A 24,546-nucleotide genomic window follows, 5' to 3' on the forward strand; every position below is an offset into this window, starting at 1 on the left:
TATGCTCGCCCAGATGGGTTCATATTAATAAATGATAAATTAAATGTAGTTTTCTAAATAAAATGTACAATGTATTTTATAAATAGAAAAAATAATCAAAAATAATGTACTAAATTTAAAATATTTACTAATTAACATTAATGAAATAAAGTTGAAAAATCAACAATGTACTTCATACAATGCAAAATATTGATTTATTGTTCTGAATTCTTAAAATGTGAATCTTTTATTTACTTCAATGTTAAACCACTGGCATTAACAATAAAAAGAGATGAAACTTTTTAACAGATATCATTTAGAAAATCGAAATATTTTTTAATAATTATTATTTTTCTAGATTAGCACAGTCATTGCAATATTGTCATATTAATTAGATAATAATATTATGTGTTTAATGAAGAATTTTAGTGAAACAAATACATTTTTGAATAAATATATATTTATTAGTTATGTGTTTTGCTTAAAAAAGTAATTTATGGAACAAATTTAGAACTTTTGTTCCATAAAACGTATGGCCCATGGCCATAACACATTTTCCTAAAATAGTAAATAGGTCCACTAAATATTTGTTCCAAAAGATATGTATATCTAGTGTATACCATGCATTTTTTTTCTGTATAAATATTACATCTCTCACTACAAACATTAAATCCTCACAATAATATAAATTTAATCAATCCATTGTTTATGGGTTTTGAAAAATGAATTAAATAATTTATCTAATAATTGTATAAAGCTGACTTACAATAATAGATCTATCGGCTATCACCTATTAGCAGAAGAAAATTACATATACGATATTTAACACGAATGAGTAATGACTAAGTTAGGGGCTACAGCACTACAATTTCTAAGAAGTTGTGTTAGGACTGTTAGGAGATTATCTGCATTACATGTCTAGTGATACGTATATGGTGTATGGCAGCGCTTCTCAACCTATGGTACGCGAAGAAAATCTCCCTTTATAAAAAAAATTGGAATGAATCATTATTAACAATAATTTAACATTAAATATTATTTGGTTTATTTGGTTAATAATAATAATAATAATAATCGTACATGTTTAATTTAATTTAATTTCTTTTTGTACATTAAATACTTAATTCCTATCATTTTGTAATTCCTAATAAAATAAAATTGTATACATGTAACATAAACGTATACATTATTAAGTAAAAAAAAATGGTCAGGTGGTACGTAAAAATGTTCAAACTGTCAAACTGTGTAGGTGGTACGCGAATATAAAAAGGTTGAAAACCGCTGGTGTATGGTGTATGTATGTATATAAAGTAATTTACTTTAGTCTGTATGAGTATGAGCATTGAGCACTATGAGCAATGAATTTCCATGAAACTTAAAACAAAAGCAACGATAACAATTTACTATGCTCAATATTTTAATAACTGTACAAAACCGGCTATATGACAATCCGTTAGAAGTTTTACTTCACGTAAATATTATAATACGTAATCATTTTATAAATTTTTTCATTATTATTTAATATTTATTAATTATATATAGGTAATAGGTACCTACCAATTTTGACTATTTTGATAAATTAATAATAAAAATGATTTGAATAAATGTAACTTTCAATTCTCCTAAATATTATATTAATTATTAATTCAATATAAGATTATGTAGGTAATAACTAATAACGTAATTTTATAATAATGTAAGACTTTTAAAACTTTGGATAAAATGTAATCCATAGACCATAATAAATACGTTGTTAGTTAAGATCTCATATTAGTCATATTTTTGTCCCAGACATCAACGTTTCGTTACGTTACGTTACGTTAAACTTAACCTAACGTTTTTCATTCATCATATTTATATACCTACAAATAACATATTGATTATACTACATTTCAATTACAATCCTATATTAGTTCAAAGCATTAGATACCTGTAAAATATCCAGATACAAAAATAACAAAACATGTTGCCATGTTGGGTGTTATGTGTAGTTGACCCTGGACTTGATAAAAGTAACTATAATTTTTTTTCAGATGTTGACTTTTTCAATAGTCAATAGAGCAAGCTTTTTATTATTTTCCTTGTAGAGTTAAATTCTTTATAGATATGTTATAAATATTAGTTATATAGTTTGTAAAAATTAAAAATACCAACCAATAAACAACAAACGAACATTGAATTTAGATTATTACATATATGTCATTTATTTATTTTGATAAATTCTGTTAAAATTTGAACTTTGAATGCTTATAAAAAAAATCGTGACTATGCAGCTTTAATTTTTATTTTACTGCTATCATAACAATTTATTAGATTTACAAGAATCGAATATATGTCTGGATTTGATTAAAAATTGGTGTGATAATAATAATCTTCAATTGAACTTAAGCAAATCTAAATAATATGTTATTTTTAATATTTCTAACTGTACAAGTACGTCATACAGTTCTATTTCTGAACTATGTATACATTCCTATAATTGTAAATATTTAAATTTACCTTGCAATTGTGTTACTTTAGAGAGAGTGTACTCATTTTTGACCACGGACTAACATTTGTTGATCATATTTATTCTGTTAATAATTCAATAAGAAAATTATTTTATAAATTTAAAATACTCTGTAATATCTTAGATCTTAAACCATTAAGGGTAGTATTCTTATAGCTTTAGCACAAGCAGTTCATTCATATGGCTCTTTGGTCTGGGGTTGTACATACTCCAGTCACATTAATGTACCTATTATGTACAACTATAAATTCTTTAATAAAAATTATTTTAAATAAACCAAGATTTTTTCTTCAAATTTAATATATACAATTCTTAATGTTCAACCTTTTAAGATATCATACAAACGTCAAACTTTATTATATATAATATATACAATTAAAAACTTAAATAAGGATTATCAACCATCGCATGTTTACTATACAAAACTAAAAAATAATAACAACCTACATGTTCCCCAGAGTAAAACTAATTTTGATAATCAAAGCACTATTATTAAAGGTGTTTTATTATTACGAGTATATGACATAAATTTTTTTTCTTTTATTAATTTTAATCAATATAAAAATCATGTAATTAATGTTTTATCTTAGATTTTTATTGTTTTGTATAATTGGCATAATTTGTAATTTAATATTTTTTGCACTTTTTGTTATATCTACTTTAATAGAACTCAACTCATCCGCATTCAAGCTTTTTTGCTTATAGGATGAGTTGCAACATTTGTTATTTATTCTAATATTAATCTTGCAATAATTGATATTGTTGCAATAAACTTTTATTTATTTTAGTTACCCTATATTAAATTTAAAAGCGTTTTAACTAACAAAAACATCTTTATTGATATTTATAGAAAAAACCAAAAAGTAACAATAAATTGAAAATGTCTATAGGTCAAAACTAGTTAAAACGTTTTAAAAATTGTATCATGTATAGAAAATTATAATTTAAATATTTAATACAAATTTCAAGTAGGTAAGCATCTACGGTTATTAATTTTTTAATTACAACATAATAAGAAAATCGTAAAAACTTCGAGCATTCATAAACAATTATTTGACTATATGGTAAGCTTTAAATTATATGGTAGAAAATCTTAAAAGGAAGAAAATTTTTCAAATTTTTGATATACATAGAACAAATAATAAGAATTTCTAACTCAAAATAATTTGCAGATGTTCGTAATTTTGATGAATTTTTTTAAAATTCTACTTTCTGATGCTTATAAGAACTATTGTGGATTTTTGTTCAACTTTGATTACCAACTTATAAGCAATCTTGTATTAAATCTTCATAATTTAGAACAAGTTCTAAAATTTCTCAAATTTAATTATACCTATAAATAACTCAAAAAAAGTCAAAATAATTTTAAAACTGTATGACGTATAGAAAATAATTGTGTTAATATTCTGTGAAAATTCTATGTTATTATGTACAATTTTTTCAAAAACTGGACTTGCGTACAAATTTCAATTTTTTCAGTAATTTTTTGTTTGTTTTTTTCTGATGCTATTGAAATTTACACGAAAATTTTTACTTTTTACCAGACAATATGCTGAAGGAAAAAATCAAAGCATTTTTTTACTAAATGGTGTGAATTATTTACACAATATATTTTACCTAACAAAGCAAATTAATTAATAAAATTGTTTTTATTTTGTACTTCTATTAAAATATTATGCTTATTAAATTAATACAATAATAATGTAAATATGTGGATAAATGTATAACATAAATTTAATTTTGCACCCATTGAGCCGATTTTCTGTAGGCTCCTGGAAAAAATTTTTAGAAAATAATTTGCATAGTTGTTTAAAAATAATGTATGTATTTATACTTAAAAAGGCTTTTCTTTGTTTTTAGCTATTCTTGTTTTAAATTATCAGTAGGTAATTAAGATACTTACAATCATAAGCGATATTATATACCTATATAAGTACATCGAAAACAAATATATGTTTATATATAGTTACATAGATTATCAATATGCGAGTAGTGCTGAGTACCTACTCGTCTAAGATGTAGTTATATTATTTATGAGTTTATTATAACAGATCATCCTCACAATATCACACACTCATCATTTCTGTAAGAATTATTAGTTTGAATCATTTTTTGTACTACTTTTGGTATAAAGTAAAATAAGAAGACTGGGGGGGGGGCAACCCGGATGAATAAGGTTTTGGATAGTAGACTGGGAGTCTACCCCCACTTGGGTAATATAAAAAAAAAACTCTAGTTTTAACTTATAAGTTGAGGACATTAAATCAAACATGATTATATATTAATGTAATAATATGCTTTGATGCAAGTATAACAATTACCTCAAATCAATAAATATTAATATTCTATTCTTAAATTAATTCACCATTCACATTTATATTATTTATTCTCAGCTGTAACCAAGGGTGGATCCAGCATGTACTAACGGTCGGGGTACTTTATAGGAAAAATGATATAATATAGAAGTCTAGTCACGCCTATGGTACCTACCCTAATCAGCTAGTCATAATAAAAATTAATACAAGTGTAAAGGTAAACGTATAGTGGTGTATCGTATGCAGTGTTCGAATTGGTGGGACGCAGGGGGACGAAGCTCCCCTTCAAAATTATATTTATTTTAGCGTACCCCTTCTTGTATTTTTAATTTGCACGGTGTAGGGGGGACAGCATGTTTCCCATATAAATCATTATTGAAAAACTTGTAAAACGTTTATATACTATAGAATATATAGTACCTATGTAAATATTATCAATTTGAACAAAATAGGTACGTAATAAATTGTAAATATCTTTAATGATAAAAATCAAAATATGTAAGATAATTATTATAATAAAGGGTTACAGCTTCTAATAATATTTATATACTTATATACTTAACCTATATACTTGAGCCTTATGTTGTATCGTGGACATCGAATGGTAAATGATGTGCTGATGAAGTTAACTGCCCTAAGCGACAAAATAACGAAGAGAGCCATTCATATTATGTAGAGCTATGGAATATATTAAAAAATTAAATAATTATAGTTTATATTTCAAAATAAAATAAAATATTTGTTTTTAATTAATAATAATTATTTATTGTTGTAGTGTACATTTTGTATAGTTGTAATGTTTTTTTACTTATTGTCGATAATACTATTTGGGGGGTATGGGGGCTTTGCCGTCCCCCCACGGGTTAGGTTGGTTTCAATCATTAAGTGGAACGCTAATTTTTTTTACGTTTGACTCCCCTTTCTTTTATAATTACAATTCGAGCACTGATCGTATAATGTCGTATGGGCTATAGTAGGCTTATAGTGCTTATACTCTATAAAATGCATATTATGCTCTAGTCTAAATTGTGTTTATATTTTTGAGTTGAGTTGTAAGTATTTGTTTATAGGTACCTATTATATTGACTGCAGTAATTTATAGAAAAAAGTTTAAAAAAATTGAATGAACGCATTCATTTTTTCAAAGAACGTGAACGCGTTTGTTTGAGAAAAAAAAACAGGAACGTGAACGTGAACGAGTTTATTTTTTAATGACTGAACGTGAACGAATTAATTTTTTTAGTGAACGTTCCGAACGGCGAACACTGCTTTTAGTAAACATTAAACTGTTTGCTTTCGGTAGTCGGTACCACCCAAGGTTTATAGATTATATAATCGGTACCACCGCGAAAATGTGCTTATCATTTGTTAACGTAAATATTTCCTGATAACGATTTCGGTCTTCAGTAAATTAGTAATTACCTAGTGAAAATAAATAGTACCTCACCATGGTCCTCTGTGACACTGTATTTGACTATTCCTTTATTTCCTATGGACTTGTCATGTTAGTCTGAGTTTTTAAATTAAAAACATCAGGAAGTCGTGCGTACGGTATTGCGTCAAGACCACCGTTATCGAATAGCCGACGGTGGCGACTGCAATGATAACCTTCCTCAAAACTGGAAGTTCCAAAGATCAAAACTGTTTGCACCACATTATTTAACAAATGCATTGAAAAACTATACAATTGTGATATCGTTTTGATCACACATTTGAGTACATGATGGATTTTCAATTACATTAGTGTGGTACAAAGTATCTGAAAAATTATGTACATCGATAACGTGGCAAATCAAAATCCGATATTTTAATTGTGTGTTTTGCATGCCAAATGGCTTTTTACTGGTATTTACTACTACAGTAGTTGTTTTTCGCCATAGTAGGTACAAAGTATGACTATGTACCAGCCAATTAAAGTTAAAGGTATGTTTGCTTAAGGAATTTACACATTAATCCATTATTGTGCACATTATGTAGGTATAATTAATTGGATTACCTATTGGTTTTAATTCGTTTACATTGATTAACATTATATATTAGTCATATTGCAACATAATGAACTGTATGTCGGTAACAACATTTAAATTACATTTATATAATCTAGTAGAGTACCTATTTAAAATTATATTTTAATTACTTATATGAGTGCTGTGGTGAAGTTCATTATGCCTTTACTAAAAATGTTTTGTGTTCTATGTATTTTGCACATAGAGAGAATATTACTCCTTATCGCATTATATTTGAATATGTTTGCATTGCTTTATTATGGTAGAAAAAACCTAAACATGTTGAATTCTTAAGTTTTTCAAATACATTAAAATTATTTGTTAACATTGCGTTTTAATTTTATTTATAAACAGGATTTAAAAAATAATAACTACAATTTTTTTTAACAAATAATAAATATTGTAACTTATAAGTAGATATTGTGCCCTTGGTGATAATTTATATTGCCAATATCTTATTTATAAATAATATTTTAGTCAACCCCATATATCTATAATGCTAAATTTAGTAGATTTTACGACCAATTATATTTGTATAATATATTGTCTATACAATATTTTAAGTGTATTTATATTTTATAGTAAATTATGACTGGCCACAAAATACACATGTTCTTTTTATAACAAGACATACCCTTTTTTGTTTTTTGTTTAACAGAGTCTATTCAGTTGGTGACAACACCAACAAATCATCCAAAATCAGTGCTAATAAATAGTAAGAAAACCGAACTAGAGGGATTCATAATGAATATTCAAAATATGTCACCATTCAGATTCATTTTATTTATGATCTCAATTTTATTTTGTTTTGCTGTCATAATTGGTGTTTTATTTATAGTACCATGTGAATGGTCTAACTGTATTTCTCCAAAAAACATTAAGTTGATTTGGTCCGATTCTGTTTTCATTGACATAGGTATTTTTTATATCCTATATGTTGTTCTTATTTAATTGTATTTCATATAATTCATTAATATCTATGTATTACAGAGTTAAAAGGCAAACCAAGTACAATTGAGTTAAATCAAAAACTTATACAATTATTATTTATAGTAAGAGGATCAATTCTCAACAGCCAAAATGTGCCGCCTAGAACAGAACGTTTACCATCAATTGGTGGGGGTCTTTTACAAATTGATGCAATTACTGGTAAAGAAATGTGGCGTAAACGATTAGATTCATTACCTGACACAATTGACTGTACATTATTAAATAATCAGTTCAAAGAAAATAAAGAAGTATATTGTATAATCGGAGCATCTAATAGAAATATGTTAGCTGTTGTATCCAGCAGTAAAAATAAAGGTAGTTTTATTTAGAATATTAATATTAATATACTAAAATTTGTTGTTATTTTATTATAAGTGTAGAAGATAAAATTATGTAATCTATTTGTTGAATTTTTATTTTAAAAAATGATTTTAGAATTCAGCTGTGAAGTACATAAATTTAAGTAGGTTACTTAGTAGTTAGTAATGTCTGCATAAAAATGATTTAGACCCTAAACTAATTCTAGTGTTCTATTTTATAGATAGGTACTTAAATTAATCGATACAATAAAAAAATAAAATAAATAATAATAAACTTTATTCAAAATCATTTATATTATACCATATGTAAATTAATTGGAAAGCTGTAATTTTAAAAATAATGCAGATATTGTAGTGAATTTTTCTCAATGTATTATAATAACTAATTCAAACAATTTTTTTTTTTAAATTTGAAAATAGCCATTTTGTAGAACTATTTAATTGAAATATAGAGAAAAAACAATTTTGAATGAACGAAAGAAACTCCTATTTAAAAAATATAGCATAATATAATGGTAAGATTGTATAACATTCACACTTTGATAACTAATTTGCTAATTTAATAGATTATAAAAAACATACAACTTGTTGAAATTTTATGTAAGCTATTTTTATTTATTTTTTTGATAATTTCTATGTACTTAGAAATAGTAAATTTTATTTTATTAAATTAATAAGGTGAAATAAAATAAAAAATAAAATATTACCTAATGTTGAATTAAGTTATTTATAAACTTGAATTATATACCGATAGATTTTTAACATTATAGGTAACATTAATGACAAATATCATTATGCCAATAACTTCATCAGAGTATAATTACTATTATTATTTAGGTACTTTTAAAAAATGTTAGGCCAATTATAATTTAAATATAACATATTTAAACATTTTTTCTTATAAGACTATAATTGATTTAAACCATAATGGAGTTAAAATTAACTTGGATATAAATCATAAGTTTATAGTGAACATATTGAACAATATTATAAAAAAAAATATTAAATACTATTTCAATGAGTAGTGCACCTATTCTTTATTATGAGTTGAATTATGTAGCATTATAGTTACCAAACTATACAATTTTACCATTATATTATGCTGTATTTTTTTAAATAAAAGTTTCTTTTGTTCATTCTAAATTCAATTGACTTCAAAATTGCTTTTTCTCTATATTTCAAATAAATAATTCTGAAAAATGACTATTTTTAAATTTTCAAAAAAAATTTAAGTGGTTTTTGCATATTTTTTTTATTTCAGATCACTGTAAAAGGTAGGCTATTAATCATATATTATATTAAGGGGCCTCGTAACTTTAATTTTGTCAGAACAATAAGTAGGTTGTCGTAAAATTTGTATACTGAATTTTTATTGTTATCGAGTTATTGACATGTGTATGGGGGTACTCCAGCAGGTACCCGCATCGCATTTTACTTACACTAATAATCATTTACAACTAACACATAGATCTCGGGCTGCTAAGACGAGATTATGAATTGCCTAAATGTTGTCCCTTAAATAATAACTGTAGCGAGGCCCCTAAAAAAAAAAAACTAAAATATTTGCATTATTTTTCAAATTATAGCTACTGACTTTCCAATTAATTTACATACTGTAAAATATAAAAAACCAAAAAAAAAAAACCATTACATTGTTTCATAGGTGATCTCGTATGGAAAAAAAATCGACAAGAGTCAAATACAACAAAATTAAATAACATCAATGATCTAGTTTATACGGAGTTTCCTGTTATAATACCCGATTGCAATTCTGATGGTGTCAATGAAATGGCTTTTGTGCACTATGAAAACAATATGCCTACATTAGATATTTTATCTGGAAAAAGTGGAAACAAAATGAGCAGTATACGCAATGATAATTGTACTAAAATGACCGATCTTATTTTAAACTATGATATGTCATTAGTCTATTTTTGCCGTAAAAATACTGTTTTAGGTATGTAAATTTAAAAAATATAGTTTAGAGATATTTACAAACATTTTTGTATACACTAATATGTAATAATATATACTTATGTCTTATATATTTAGATCCTTTAGAAACGATTCCAATTAAAACAATATTAAATTGCTCTCGTGATTGGATACCAGATTCAGTTCACCAAACTAAACGAGAACATGATCAAATTGAAGAAAATCAATATTTTTCTACACTTGGACCCTATAATCTTTGGATCAATAATAACTACTATAATTGTCCAACCAATTGTACAGCAATTGTGAATGTAACAAATAATTTTAATGAAACAGTTTGGTCTAAGAAAATTGATCGTTCATATATAATGAAGCCAGTGACATTTGAATTGCGCAATAATATATCTGGATTTGTTATAAAAATATGGTCTTGGAATAATGAAACAATTGAGGTAAATTAATTTTTTTTATAATTTAAAGTATGACAAATTACAATTTATAATTACCATTTACCTTATCTTGCTAAATTATCTGAAACATAAATAATAAAATGAGTAATATGTTTTTAGTGAAAAGAATGTCCCATAATTTTCAAGTTTTAAGAATACTGTAAGCAGTATATTATTCAATTCATTATTTAGACCTTAAAGCCTGACAAATTATGTTTACTTAGAATAATCATGTTTCAATTATATAAAAAAGTATCAGTTAATGTGGAAATTTAAAAACCTATTTTGATTATTAAAGTGTTTTATATTTACACCAATATTTTTTTTTAAGAAAATTCAAGTTTATAAAAAATTATTCCACATAATAACCTATACAAAAAGGAAGAGCTCATATATTATTACAGGGTTAGAATCTTATAATTTTAAGAAGGCATATTTTGCCAGACTTTTAATTAGATTGTATATTAGTATCTAATATAAAAATAGTTTTATCCAAGAAGGATCATAGAAGGCAACAGTTGGTTAAGTTAGGTAAGAAAAAAAATAGATAGATAAGAAACCAAACTGTTACTTTGAATTATCGATTTAATTTTCATTTCAAATATGTTTTTTTTTTAAATGTATTCAAATTATTAAAATATAAAATTAATATACAATTACAACTTTTTTTGTGTCTGTGTTATCAAAAAAATAAATGTTTTATTGCACCGCCAAAATTTTACTTTGTTAATAGTGAATATTTTCATGAATATTAAATGTTTATTAAAAATTTATTGAAGTTTTTCGCATTTGAAATGTAACTTCTAGAACATAATTATTCTAGTATTATTAGCTTATCTAATATTTTTACATAATAAATTTTATGAGATAATACTTTTGTTTTTACTGAATTTCTAAATGGTTGAGGGTTGATAACTTCTAAATAATAGTTTATCTTTCAGATTTTTAAATTGTATTTATACTTCAATATATTAATAAATAATGTTTGATTATACATGTACAATGTATAATGTATATTGTACTATTAGTTGGTTTTTTGTTTAGTTGAATTGAATTAATATAATAAATTATACAATTATTTTTTGTTTATGTGTATGTTGCAAATTCATATAGTGTGTTATGTCATATTTAAGTTATTAATTTAATTTTTTTTAAAGTAGTTTTGCATAAAAACTAAAACAAGAAAATACCTACATTAATTTTATATTTCATTAGAGAATAGTAGTAAATAATATTTTTTTAAAATTATTTTTTAGAATAAAATAAAGCTCACTAACATTGAAAAGGTTGAATATATTCAAGAACAAGTTATAGTAATTACATATAATTCATCCAGATTAGAAGACTTCCACATTAAAAACATAAGTTCAAACAAAATTATACAAGTATGTGAAAATGAGTCAAATTGTCAGCCAAAATTAGAATATCAAAAATATTCATGTAAGTATACTACTCGGAAAGCTATATTTTTATGTATAGTAAACAGGTATTTGTACTAAATCATACAATATAAAATAAAATAAAACTAACAAATTTTCTTTTTAAAATTATAAAAGATAAACATTTATAATTTAGCTTTTTAATCATTTTTTTAATACTATGTAGTAAAAGTTAAAATCTAATAAATTTATAAATATATAAATATATTTAAAAAAAACAATAAAATAACTTTTATTCACTATCAATAATTATCACATCTACTTCATCAGAATCTTTATCTTCATTTGAGTAACAGACATAAATTTCTTATAAAATAACTGATATATAGGATGAATAAGTGGTAACAAATCAATGAGATCGTGTTTTTCCTTTTTGGTATAGAAATTGGTAGAAAGTATTTGACTATATTCCTTTTTTACTGTTTATCTGTTTATCTTTGTTTCTCAACTTTCCATGGTGACGAAGCGGTGTCCATTCAAATTCTTCATTATGTTCTAAAGATCTTTTAAAAGAAATTTGGCTAAAATTATCGTCATATTTAAACCATTAAAACTTGTTCCAAACAAAGTTATGTTTTTATCAGTCATTTGTAAAACTAAATCGCCTTTTAGCATTTTTGAAAAATTGAGAAAATCATTTTGATCCATTTCAATTGCTTTAAATTTGCCTCTGGAATAACATATAAGATTCAACCAATCATGTAAATGATAATTGATAATTAATCTTACTTTTTTTTTTTTTATCTATAATAGAATGATTAGCATTACACATACACTCTATTCTGATATGTTCGGATATGAGAAACTTGTAATGTATAGTTCTAATATTTGATTTTGATTGTAATAAACATATAAATATTAAATATACTTATTTGTATTATTATTATTTTTATTAGAATACAGAATAACAGTATCAATTGTATCGAGTAAATTTATGTGTTCTTTAAAAGCACAGGATGAAATTTCATTATACTTTCCTTCCATAGATAAAATGTGGTTGTTTTAGAACTGAAGATAATTATTATCATAAGTATAGAAAATGATAAGTTTTATACTTATAAATGAGTAATGTTTCTATTGTATAGAGCTATCTATAAAGATAATTATAAATTATGCATTTTAGTAGTAAGGAAATAATATTGATTTATACTATCTAATAGTTAAAACTTTGATGTATGGGTATGTATTTATATTAGAACTTCTGTTTTAAAATATTCATTCTCTTTCATTAAATCATCAAGGTCAAGGTTTGAAAATCTTGTTTGCTTACATTTAGATGATCATCAATTATCATGGTTGTTAAATATATGTAATTTCTTTTTAAAATGTATTACAGAAAATGAATTATGTATTATTGAAGAAAAATTTTGGTTTTTATAATCATTTAAAGTATAAACAATATTTATAATTGATAAAAATAAACCTTTTATAAATTAATTCTATTATAAAAAAAAATAATAATGTTTGAATCTAAAATTGCAATTATAACAATATAATATACTCTTCTTACGATAATTATTAAATTGTCAATGCTATTTTTATCTACTACATCATTTTTTTCACCGTAATATTAATCAATTTTTCACTTTTTTGTGATCTAAAAAATAATTAAAACAGTAAAATTAGTAAAATATTTTTATAATATTCTGTATAATAGTTATATTTGTATAAATATAAAATAAAATAATTAATACTCAATACTTACTGTCAACATATTGTTATTTTAATTGAAGATGATTTCATCATTCAAACCTATTTTAAAATTAAACCATTTTATTTTACTCTGTTAATTATGTTTTTCGATGTTATGTTAAAAATTACTTAAAAAGTTTTATTGCGTTAAAATGTATATAATTAACATTAATTATAATACATTCTAGATGATAAATGAAAAGAGTAATATCGCTTGTTGTTCAATAAAAATCAAGCATTGACTTGATTCTTATTGACTATAATATATCAGTTATATCTAAATTAACGCAAAGTTAACTTCATAATTTATGATCACAAATAGTAATATAATTTTATTGAAAAAATGTATATATGTACTTAAATTAAATATACCATAAATAATATTAAAATGATATAATTCTTCAATACCAAGTCTCATAACTAAATGAAGAAAAGTGTTTGATTTCATCTGTTTTTACCAATAAATAGACCTTTTTTATTTGAAATAAAATTCATCAAAATCTCAAAAGTTTGCTTAACTTCTTATGGTGGAAGATTTATTTTATTAAATGTTGTATAAAATATTTTTGTTTATTTTTAGTAAATAAATTCTAGAACATAACAATATAATGTTTATAATTCTAATTAAAATATATCTTACTAAACATATTTTTAAATAATCTTTCAATTAAAATTATATAATATAATAATAAAATTTGATTAGGTAGATAATTTCAAACAAGTCTCATCAAATAATTTACTTTAAAAATGATGAAAATTGTTTACTTGGCTCATTTAAATGTATTATCAAAAAATATTTTTATAAAAACTTTATTAACCATTTTTTTTTTGTATTTAGTAAATGTAATGGATATTGACAATGATGGTTACAGAGAATTGGTTTCTGTATTAGTTACATATCAATTTATCAATTCATTCAGCCAGTTCTATTTGAATGATAAACACTCACTACAGCTTATATCAAAAGTTAATGTTTATCAATTAGAAAATCAACTTATTGGAAATTTTGAAAATGGAATGTTTGTTTGAATCAGATTATTGTAAGAACTTAAACTATTAACTAAAATATATGTTCCTTAATTTATGTAATATAAATAAAAGAGTTTAAAGGTAAACACTCATATGGCTGCTGTTTACTCTCCATTGAAAAATTGAGTTTTTCCCCAGTATATATTGGTTATTGGACTTTTGGTCCTTGGTTTTTAAATAATAATAATTATTAATGTTTTAAAAATAATAATATAAAGCTTGGAAATCAATTTAATTAAAAAAATATAATTATAATTAATTTAAAGGCAAATAACTCATATCTCATAAATAAACACTTTAAATATTTAAGTTGTATTTTAAGTATGTTTTATCATGATAATATTTAAATTCTGTTTGGTATAATTGTATTTTCCCATCTTTAAAATTAATTGGTAAAGGCATATTTATTATTTTAATTTTTCTTTTATGAACAAGGTGTGATGAATTAAAAATAAGCCCGTACGTTGCTTATTGATAAAACTTCACCTTATAATAATATATTAACTGAGCTGGTATAGTTAGCTATTTTAATGAATAATAATTAAAGGGATTCTGAATGTCGACTTTCTTTATCCTATCTCTTATTATAGATTAAAGCATATAATTATTACGATTGATTGGGATCGTGAGTACAGATTTATAAACGAAGGGTATAATGATTGGTGATGCACCTGAGTCTGCATGTCTCAATTGACTTGTCGTTGATGAGGATTTTACCTTTGTAATTTGTGTAAATATATATTAATATAATTTCTTACCTTGTTGATGTTTTTGAACAGTTGTAGAATTTGTGAAGAGAATATTAATAATGTTAATTTTCTTGAAATAATTGCAAATATAATCTTAAGTTTTGAATAGAAAACTCTTTAATAATTCACAACAAGATATTGTAAGATTTGAAATAGAACAGAGTTAATTTAATAAGCGGTTATTTATGAGTGTGGTGAATTGAGACGGTGCGTATGAAAATGGCTAAAGTAAGCAGACTGGCTTGAATATTAAAAAGGGGGCTCTACTTATAGTATTGATCTTTGATACCTTGTTGTTCCAAATTAAATTGTTGTTGTTTATTTTGTATAAATACATCAAAATATGTTTTTGTAATATAATGGCATTTTTACATGTATATATATGTATAGTTATTATTTATTAATGGTTTTGTACATTTTGAATAATATCAGGGTACATGGGTTCAGATATTTGCTAAGTGGTTTTTTAGTAATAACATATTTAATAGTATTATGATGATATCAAAACATGAAGCTGTGTGGCGCAATGATGTAGATATCATTACAAAGGTAATGAACTAATATTGAATTTATTCCCAAACTTAATATTATTTTCTTTCTATTTAAATAATATTACCAATTAAATTAATTTGAAAAGCTGGAAACTGTCCTTTTGCTTATAACTGTTAACATTCACAATAATGTTGCATTATGTATATTGTTACAATATTATATTAAAAAAAGAATTATGTCTAATTTAAATACCACCCTTCAACTGTGCCTTGAGTTAAATACAATTACAATAACACAATAACAAAAATTAAAAATGCAGTTTGATTTTAAACAAATTATTCTTAAGTTTATGTGGAGGTAGGGACTGTTAATGTATTAGTTTTTTTTTTATCATCTGTATTGATATACTTTAATTGCATCATTCCTTATAAAATTTTTTCTCAAATATAGTGATGTTTGGTACGTTTTAATACTCAAGATTTAATGCTAGTATTCTGCATCTGCAGCTTTGTCTATGTTCAAATTATAGTTTTGGTTCACTTTCCACTAACATTCATATTTAGAAATTATAAAAGAGTATAAGCCTGATTCACACTAGTTCGGCAGCATTTTAACATACTATACATTGTTTCACAACCGGGCTTTCCTGATTGGTTTAATTTAAATTTTCGCGCATTTTCACTATCAATAATAAAATATAATATTAAGCCTCGGTGTCTAGTATCAATATTTAGATATAATTTATATTTAACCCCCCCCCCCCAAAAAAAAAAAAAAAAAAATTCATCAGAAAAACTAAAACTTTTTTATTATAGTGCACATACATTTACATAAACTTTTAATAATATTTAATAAAATAATATACCCTATCGGTGTTTTACATTAATTATTAAATTATTTTATTATATTACAAAGGTACTAAAAAGTACATTTATTTTATTAATTAAGTAACTATCGATTAAAACAAATTACATATATAGTATATGACATTAAATCATAACTAATTATATCACAGTTAAAATAAAATAATATTATATTTTTCATTATAGTCCTTATAGATATGTTAAAAAAAGTGTTGTATAGTTATTGAAATATAAGTTAATTGTTAAAAAATTTAAAATTATTTAATGTACAATAAAATAAAAAAAATATTATGTATTTAGTTGGTACGGATATTTTTTTTACCGATTACCAACTAAAACTCAGTGGATAGCAAGAAGTTCTAATCCAAGTGCAACAAAAATATTGTGTTCATAAGTATAGTTAGAAGTGTTAGGACCATAAGTGCAAATACCTATTGTTTGAAATATAGGGGAGGGGCTAATGGTTTGACAATAGTAAGTTTAGGGGATTTAGTTTACTAGTAAGTACTTAGGTACTTAATTCTATTGGGTATTGTTTTTAGTGAGCTTAGAATTTAAAATATTTAAAGGATGCATCACAATTATTTAGTTTATTCCGTATGTACTATTAATATAAGTTAATACAGAATAAAATAGTTTTATACAGAATAATCTGTCTTCATAGCGAATAAAGCTCACATGTTTTTTTATGACTGGTTAATTTCATAATTTATATTTTTTTAGAGTATATTAATTATTTATTTATTTATTCATTTATTATAATAGTAAATATATTTTGTGTAAATATTTACAATAAATGTATTTATTACCTAACTTTGTATTGTGTATATCTACATATTAAGTAGTAATGAGAGTATTAGGAGACACAGTTTCATCTAACTGTAGTTCTGGATTGCAGATAATTTGGTTCTTATTTACTATTAGGTACCTACCTAAATGTTAAAATTATATTATTTAACACAATTAGTTACCTACACTAATACATTATTCAATAACAGTATAATTATATGTTTGATTGATTAAATATAAACATTTTAGTGAAATTGTGGTAAAATTAATTCAACAAGCATAAATAACAATGGTTCATTTTTTTTACATAATTGTGATTAATTTTATGATTTATTTATTATTAAATTAGAGTTTCCAATTGTTGTAATCCCGATACATATGAACCATATTTATTGTTTAAATTATTCATTAAAGTTACTTTACTTTTCATTGACACATTTATAGGTTCTTGTGTGATAACTTCGTTAACTTTAGACAAAGGTAATTGGTCTTCTTTAGATACACTATCATTTTTAGTATCAGGTAAGTTACCATAATCAGTATTGTAATTAATTTTAGTTTTTGATGTACTGGGAATAAGAGGTTCAAAAAATGTTAATGGAAGTGAGTCATTACCATCAGCTAAAATCAAAATAGTATGCTTATCTGACGGCGACACCGGAGGAAAATTTACCGAGACCGCATCAAAATGTATATAAATTGCACACTGATGAATGCAAAAAGATCCATATTTACCTTTGTGACATGAACATATGCCAACTTTTGTGTTTACTTCATATGATTCATCACTAGGCATTAGTATTGTATATTCAATTTCAGAGAGTTGATTAATATTTTTTGGTTCTATATTGTTAGCTTTTTTTGACTGTACTTAAAGAAATAATTTTGCTTTAGATGTTCTAGAATTTGCAAACTCTCTAAGTCTGCGACAGTAATAATTATTTAATACTGTACAAACAAAATCTATTAACGCTATTATGTTATAAGCTTTGACTTTTGAAAGTACAACATCTTTAAAAATCTTAACAGTTATTTCTGAATAATTATTTGTTTGATGACCTCTAACCGTTTCATTTCTCTATGCAAGACACCATTTAAATCTAATATGAATCCAAATATTTATTCTAATTATTAAATTCCGAATCTTTAGCTATTGCGTATGCTTCTTCTGCCTTAGTTATTGTATCAGCATACAACACATTTTGAAAACTTTTCATAATATCTTTTCGTTTTTCTTGGGATATTTTGTTTTTGGCTTCCCATAACCAACGCCAGACTGCTTGTAGTACATGAAATGTACAAAGTAAATGTTTACTATCAGGCCAGTTATGATTAATTGCATTCATTTCTGCTAAGGAATTGTCCGTCATAAAAATCTTTGGATATCCATTACATCCTAAACTATAATTACTGGATAAAGCTTCTTTTGCCCAATTGAATCCAGCTTTGTAGGATTCATATTTTTGTCCTAAGGTAATACAATTTAATATTAACTAACAGATTTGTATTAAAAGTAGGTAGGCATTTAGCTCTTGCACTTTGTAATTCAGTTATGAATTATAAATAATGATAAATTAAGTATAATTTATTTATCATTACAAGTATACAGGATTATTAATTTTTAAGTACTAATAAAAAATGTAATCAATTATAATCAGAGGCATACATTGATATTAGATAAGATAGAGTGACTGCCAAACATAAAAACACAAAGGGGCAAGGTGAGTGGGATTTAAATTCAAATTTTGCCATACCTATTGTAAAAATTTGGATGCCTCTAAGACTACTGAGTATAATAATTTATCGTGTTCATACCTTTAGTAATAATAATAGCTAACGGAACAGCTCCTGCAGGACAAGGAGCAAGCATTAATGTAATTGCATGGTTCTGCAGATCACATGCAGAAGTTGTATCTAAAAAAATGATCTCGCTAGATGTCCTAACCTTATGGGCTCTTTTTATCATAGGAGTCATTATCACTTCAGCAAATGAATCCTCTTTAAATTTAACAATCATGTCTTGCTTTTCACAAAATATTTTTTTTTCTAAGAGTTTCTATCAAAAATAAAAAAATATTAAACCAATCTTATTGGACTGGTAAAATCATCAAATTGTAGTAAAAAAAAAAAATGGTCCAGTATTTTGATATTGTAGTTAGTAGTTTCTCTACTATCAACAATTTAATTATGAAATAAAATAAAAAGTAATAAGAGCCTATTGCCTATGTGATGCAAGCACTCCGTGCAATTTTTCCTAACATAACAATATTATTAAATGTATTATAATTATAAAATTAATTAACATTTTAAAATGGTGAATAAAATAAACAGATGGAAATAATCAAGTACTTAAAATTAATATATAATGCCTATGTGGAAAAAGGTAGCAAACAAACTTTTATTTTTACTATGTCAATAATACAATGTTTCTCGAAAAAAGATCTCAAAAAGTATTAAAATATATATTATGAACAGTCTAATTAACTTATCTAATGTTCTTTTTTTTAAATGAATGTAAGAAAAAATAGGGTCACAAAATAGGTCACATCATAAAATAGGTAAAAGGTTTAGAACTATCATTTATTTAATTAAGAACATTCTAAGCTTATAATAAGAATATTAAAATATGTTATATATTAGATTGCTATAAATTAATAAAATATTTTTTTAAAAGACGAGGTAAACTCACTTCAATTAATCCTAAACTACACCGTGGACCAAGATTTTCAAGACACCATTTCTCATGCCAATTTTGTACACAATGGTTAGTATACACAACAGTTAGGTTTATAGCACTATTAGTATAATTTTTTTTATCGAAATCATTTAAAGATAAGACATGTTCATGGAATTTTATAGATTCAATTATTCCCATACCATTATTAAAATATTCTATAAAAGTAACTTGAAAATTTTTTTTAGCTGGCAAAAATCTTTGAGTTTCTACAGTTTCTTATGTATGGGAATTACAAATTGACAACTATAAATCTTTATAGACCATCCTGACAACATTTCAAAAGTATTTAAATAATAGAAAGTAAAGTAATCAATGGACAATCATTAACCAATACTTTAAATTTAAGAATTTTAAAATTATTAACATTTAACTATAAAAGTATATTGAACAAAGCTTTTTATAATAATTTATAAATAGAAAAAAATTTAAAGTATAGTAGGTAATTATGTCAAACATAATATAATATTTGGTTGGTGTTTTAAATAATTTAATAGTTTAAAAGTGCTAAATAGTTTTTTGCTCTTACTTTTACATAACTATCAGTTTTTCTAGTCCACGGTTTGTCTAATTTTATTGTACATAGTATATATGCTGGACATTCAGTGTTTTTGGAATTTATTTTTTTATTTTTTTCAATTGGCACTTTATTAAATCCACTATGGTGACAAACAAACTTTTTCCTAATAATATAGGTATCTATAATTATTTTAATAATTGATGACATAATAAATTATTTACAAAATAATAACAACACCAAACTAACTACTAACAATATTTAAATATATACAGAACATAATATAATTAAAATAAATAATTATAATATTATAATACAAAAGTTCATATTTACCATAACTAGGCAGTAGGCATATATTATCAAAGCTACATTTATAATTACAATTTAATATGTAGGTATACACGCAGTACATAATTAGGTAGGTAATTTTATTGTAAATTTTTACATAAAATAATATCCTCTAAAATTATATAAATTATGAAGATAACTAGTCATATAAGAAACATGTGAACTTTATTTATTATGAAGATAGAGTTAATTTTATAAAAATGTATACACCTAATTAGACAATAATATGTTGGTGAATAAAATAATGAAAATTGATTGGTGTAGATATTTTAACTTTATGTAATATGTTTTGAATCATCAAAGGAAATTAGGTAGGTATCCTTTTGTTTTTATTTACTTAGTTTATTTTAATCTTCTGAAAAAAATATGTTAGGTATGATTTGTATTAATGTAAATTAATACTTTCACTAAAAATATTTAATTTAATGTAGGTACCAAATTAATGTCTATTTATGATTAAGATAAAACATTGAAATAGTACTTTAATAATAAATAAATCATAAAAATAGTCACAATAATGTAAAAAAAATGCACCATTGTTATTTATGTTTGTTGAGTTAATTTTACCAAAATTTCACTAAAATGTTTATATTTAATCAATCAAACATATAATTATACTGTTATTGAATAATGTATAAGAGTAGGTAACTAATTATGTTAAATAATATAATTTTAACATTTTGGTAGGTACCTAATAGTAAATAAGAACCAAATTATCTGCAATCCAGAACTAGGTACAAGTTAAATGAAACTGTGTCTCCTAATACTCTATGAGGAGTTCTTTTCCAAAACGCACTATTTCTAATCAGTGTCGGTCTGGGCTATGGCCGCGGGGCCACCAACGCGGCCAAGGCCCCGAGCTTTTTTTTTTTTAGTTAATAATTAGTGGAACTTAAGAACTACACTTTAATATATATATATACTTACTAAAATTTTTTCATTAATTAATTTCATTAATTTGTATATTAGTATGGGGTGGCCTTAAAGATAACATACTAAATGCATTAACAATTAATCAAAATAATATAATCAGAATTTGTCTAAATAAATGTACTGTTACGGGATCTACAAAAGTAAATTACATGGAATTTGGTGTTTTACCGGTAAGGTACCTTTATAAAAAAATAGTAATAATGCATTTATTGAAACATGTTAGACGAGATAATCATTACAATAAATTAGATAGAAAAAGAGAATTTAGAAATTATGACTTTCCTGTTATATTACACCAATAAATCTTTTGGACAGTCTTTTGTAGACTATCTGGGACCGACAATTTTTAATTCTATGCCGTATGAATTTAAAAAAAATGTGATATTGGGTGATACTATTAATATTAAATATGTGGTATACAAGTTTTTATTTTTGGAATTAGAGAAGAACGCGTTATGTATGTAAAGTATTTTCATTATTCTTTGTTTATAAAACTTTGAAATGTTACAACTTTATTTAAAAAAAAAAAAAAAAATTTAAATTCATTTACTATATATTATGCTTTTATAATTGTTAAATGTTTATGTATGTATTTTTCCTTTTTTTTGTAGATCATATTATATATTATCATTGTTCTCATTATATTACTTTATTTCATAGTCTATTATTATTATTATTTTTTCATATCATATTAGTATACGCTTTGTTATATTATATTATATTATATTATATATTATTAAATTTTATGACTACAATAACTCCCTCTCTTCATCACAAGCCTAGCTTAAAGGAGAGAGGTTAATCGAATCTGTTATATGTATTTGTCAATTTGTTTGAATGATAATAAAAAAAAAAAAAAAAATCGATTAATGTATTTCCTAACGGTGATTTAGAAACCATTTGTGAGTTGGCAGGAGTAGAACGGAAGCAGTTTGCTGGTCATTTTGAAAGTTTTCAACCAAGTATGGCTTCAGATAGTGTATTAAATGAATATAGTATCAATGTTAGCGAAGATGAAGAAAAAATTGAATTAGTAGACTGTGATAAATGTAACAAATGCATTGCCTACATGTGCCTATATTATAATTAAAAAACTTTCATTTCATTCAAATTCATTTCATAATTTATTTACAGTTTATAAATATGTACTACTGGTACCCTCTACTCAAGTGACTTGTGAAAGGGTATTTTCTAAACTGAAACTTGTGAAGTTAAAATCAAATCAACAATAAGTCAACAACATTTATAATGAACACGGGTCCTAGGAATCCTAATGGATCGAATACCTTGTTTAAATCTGATAACAGTTCTCTTTTGGTAAGATTAGATCTGACTGTTGGCACCGTGATGCTGAATCTGAATTGATCAGCGAATGGCTGCCAGCACAGCCCTAACGATTTTATGATCTCTCTATCTCCAAGGTCTAATGTAAAAAGAGCATCATCTTGTTTTTTCCTATTCTTGCTATGATTGAAGGCGAGTGGAGCACCATTTCCGTAGTGGAAATTTTGCTGAGTTCAAAATCCTGGCTATGCTTTCATGTAATTGTATGCATTCCTCCTCAGTTTCACAACCGGTCATCAGATCGTCCATGTATAAGTCACGGGAGATGACTTCAGAAATCTTAGCGCTACTCTTTCTTGCTTCCTCAGCGAGTATTACAGTAACAGGGGCGGTTTGATCATGCATTTTGTGGTTCATTGTACCACCAAAAAGTTTGGGGTGGGTGTCATTTTAATAGACGGGTACTTGGTCTTGGTAACCGGTGGTAATATGAAAAATGCTAATTTGATAGCCATGTCAATGTTAGCAACAATGAACAAATAAATACAATCATTAAAGACTGAATAACATAGATTAACGATTAACTTATAAACAGCTCTATAAGTTATGACGAAAATAAAGTCACGTCTTGTATGCAATAATAGGATATTATTTGATTATGTGCAAATCACAATTAATCCTATGTTAGAATTATCATTATTATCGAACTTCTTTCTAATTCAGGACATTGTTTATATTATAGGCAAATTCTAAAAATTATTTTATTGATGATAATATTACTATATAGGTAATATTATAATATATATTGTTTAAATTTTAACTGACTGGTTTAAAAAAAAAAAAAATAATTATAATTATATATCGGAACTATATATACTAAAGTAGTAACTAATAAAGTAATAATCCGAATCCCGATTATCAAATACCCAACTACCAATTTCTAGCATAAATTTTCATATATTTCAGTTAAAAGGTGTACTTATAGTTTTCAATTGAATAAAAAAATTATAAAAACACAAAAATTCAATTTCCCGAAAATGTGAATTTTGTAGTTACTGCTTTTCGCAGTAGCAGGGCAGTATAGGTATGACAAGTATTTCTTTTTTCCTCACTCACTGAATTTATTACAAATGTTATAGTATAAAGCCATACTTGTATGGCAGTAAAAAACATC

At 24.5% G+C, this 24,546-nt stretch overlaps 1 protein-coding gene and 1 pseudogene across 3 annotated transcripts; one reads left to right on the forward strand and one right to left on the reverse strand.

The window, feature by feature from the left end:
* The first annotated feature begins 6,194 nt into the window (after positions 1-6,194).
* Positions 6,195-17,580, forward strand: LOC132926947 (uncharacterized). Of its 3 annotated transcripts, XR_009661579.1 has the most exons (8): positions 6,195-6,726; positions 7,468-7,725; positions 7,800-8,114; positions 9,783-10,076; positions 10,172-10,506; positions 11,760-11,943; positions 14,473-15,098; positions 15,962-17,580. XR_009661579.1 is itself a non-coding variant. In XM_060991372.1 (7 exons), the coding sequence occupies exons 1-7, from the start codon at positions 6,696-6,698 to the stop codon at positions 14,661-14,663; spliced, it is 1,608 nt and encodes a 535-aa protein (XP_060847355.1). In that variant the 5' UTR covers positions 6,195-6,695; the 3' UTR covers positions 14,664-17,580. The 3 variants fall into 3 exon arrangements, 2 of the variants coding, with proteins under 2 accessions (XP_060847355.1, XP_060847356.1); XM_060991372.1 differs by having other exon boundaries at positions 14,473-17,580; XM_060991373.1 differs by lacking the exon at positions 7,468-7,725 and having other exon boundaries at positions 7,863-8,114; positions 14,473-17,580.
* Positions 17,581-18,231: 651 nt separating this feature from the next.
* LOC132925464 (uncharacterized) lies at positions 18,232-23,789 on the reverse strand (annotated as a pseudogene).
* Between the last annotated feature and the right edge of the window lie 757 nt (positions 23,790-24,546).

Source organism: Rhopalosiphum padi, chromosome 3, assembly GCF_020882245.1.
Source record: "Rhopalosiphum padi isolate XX-2018 chromosome 3, ASM2088224v1, whole genome shotgun sequence".
Taxonomy (NCBI): Eukaryota; Metazoa; Arthropoda; class Insecta; order Hemiptera; family Aphididae; genus Rhopalosiphum; species Rhopalosiphum padi.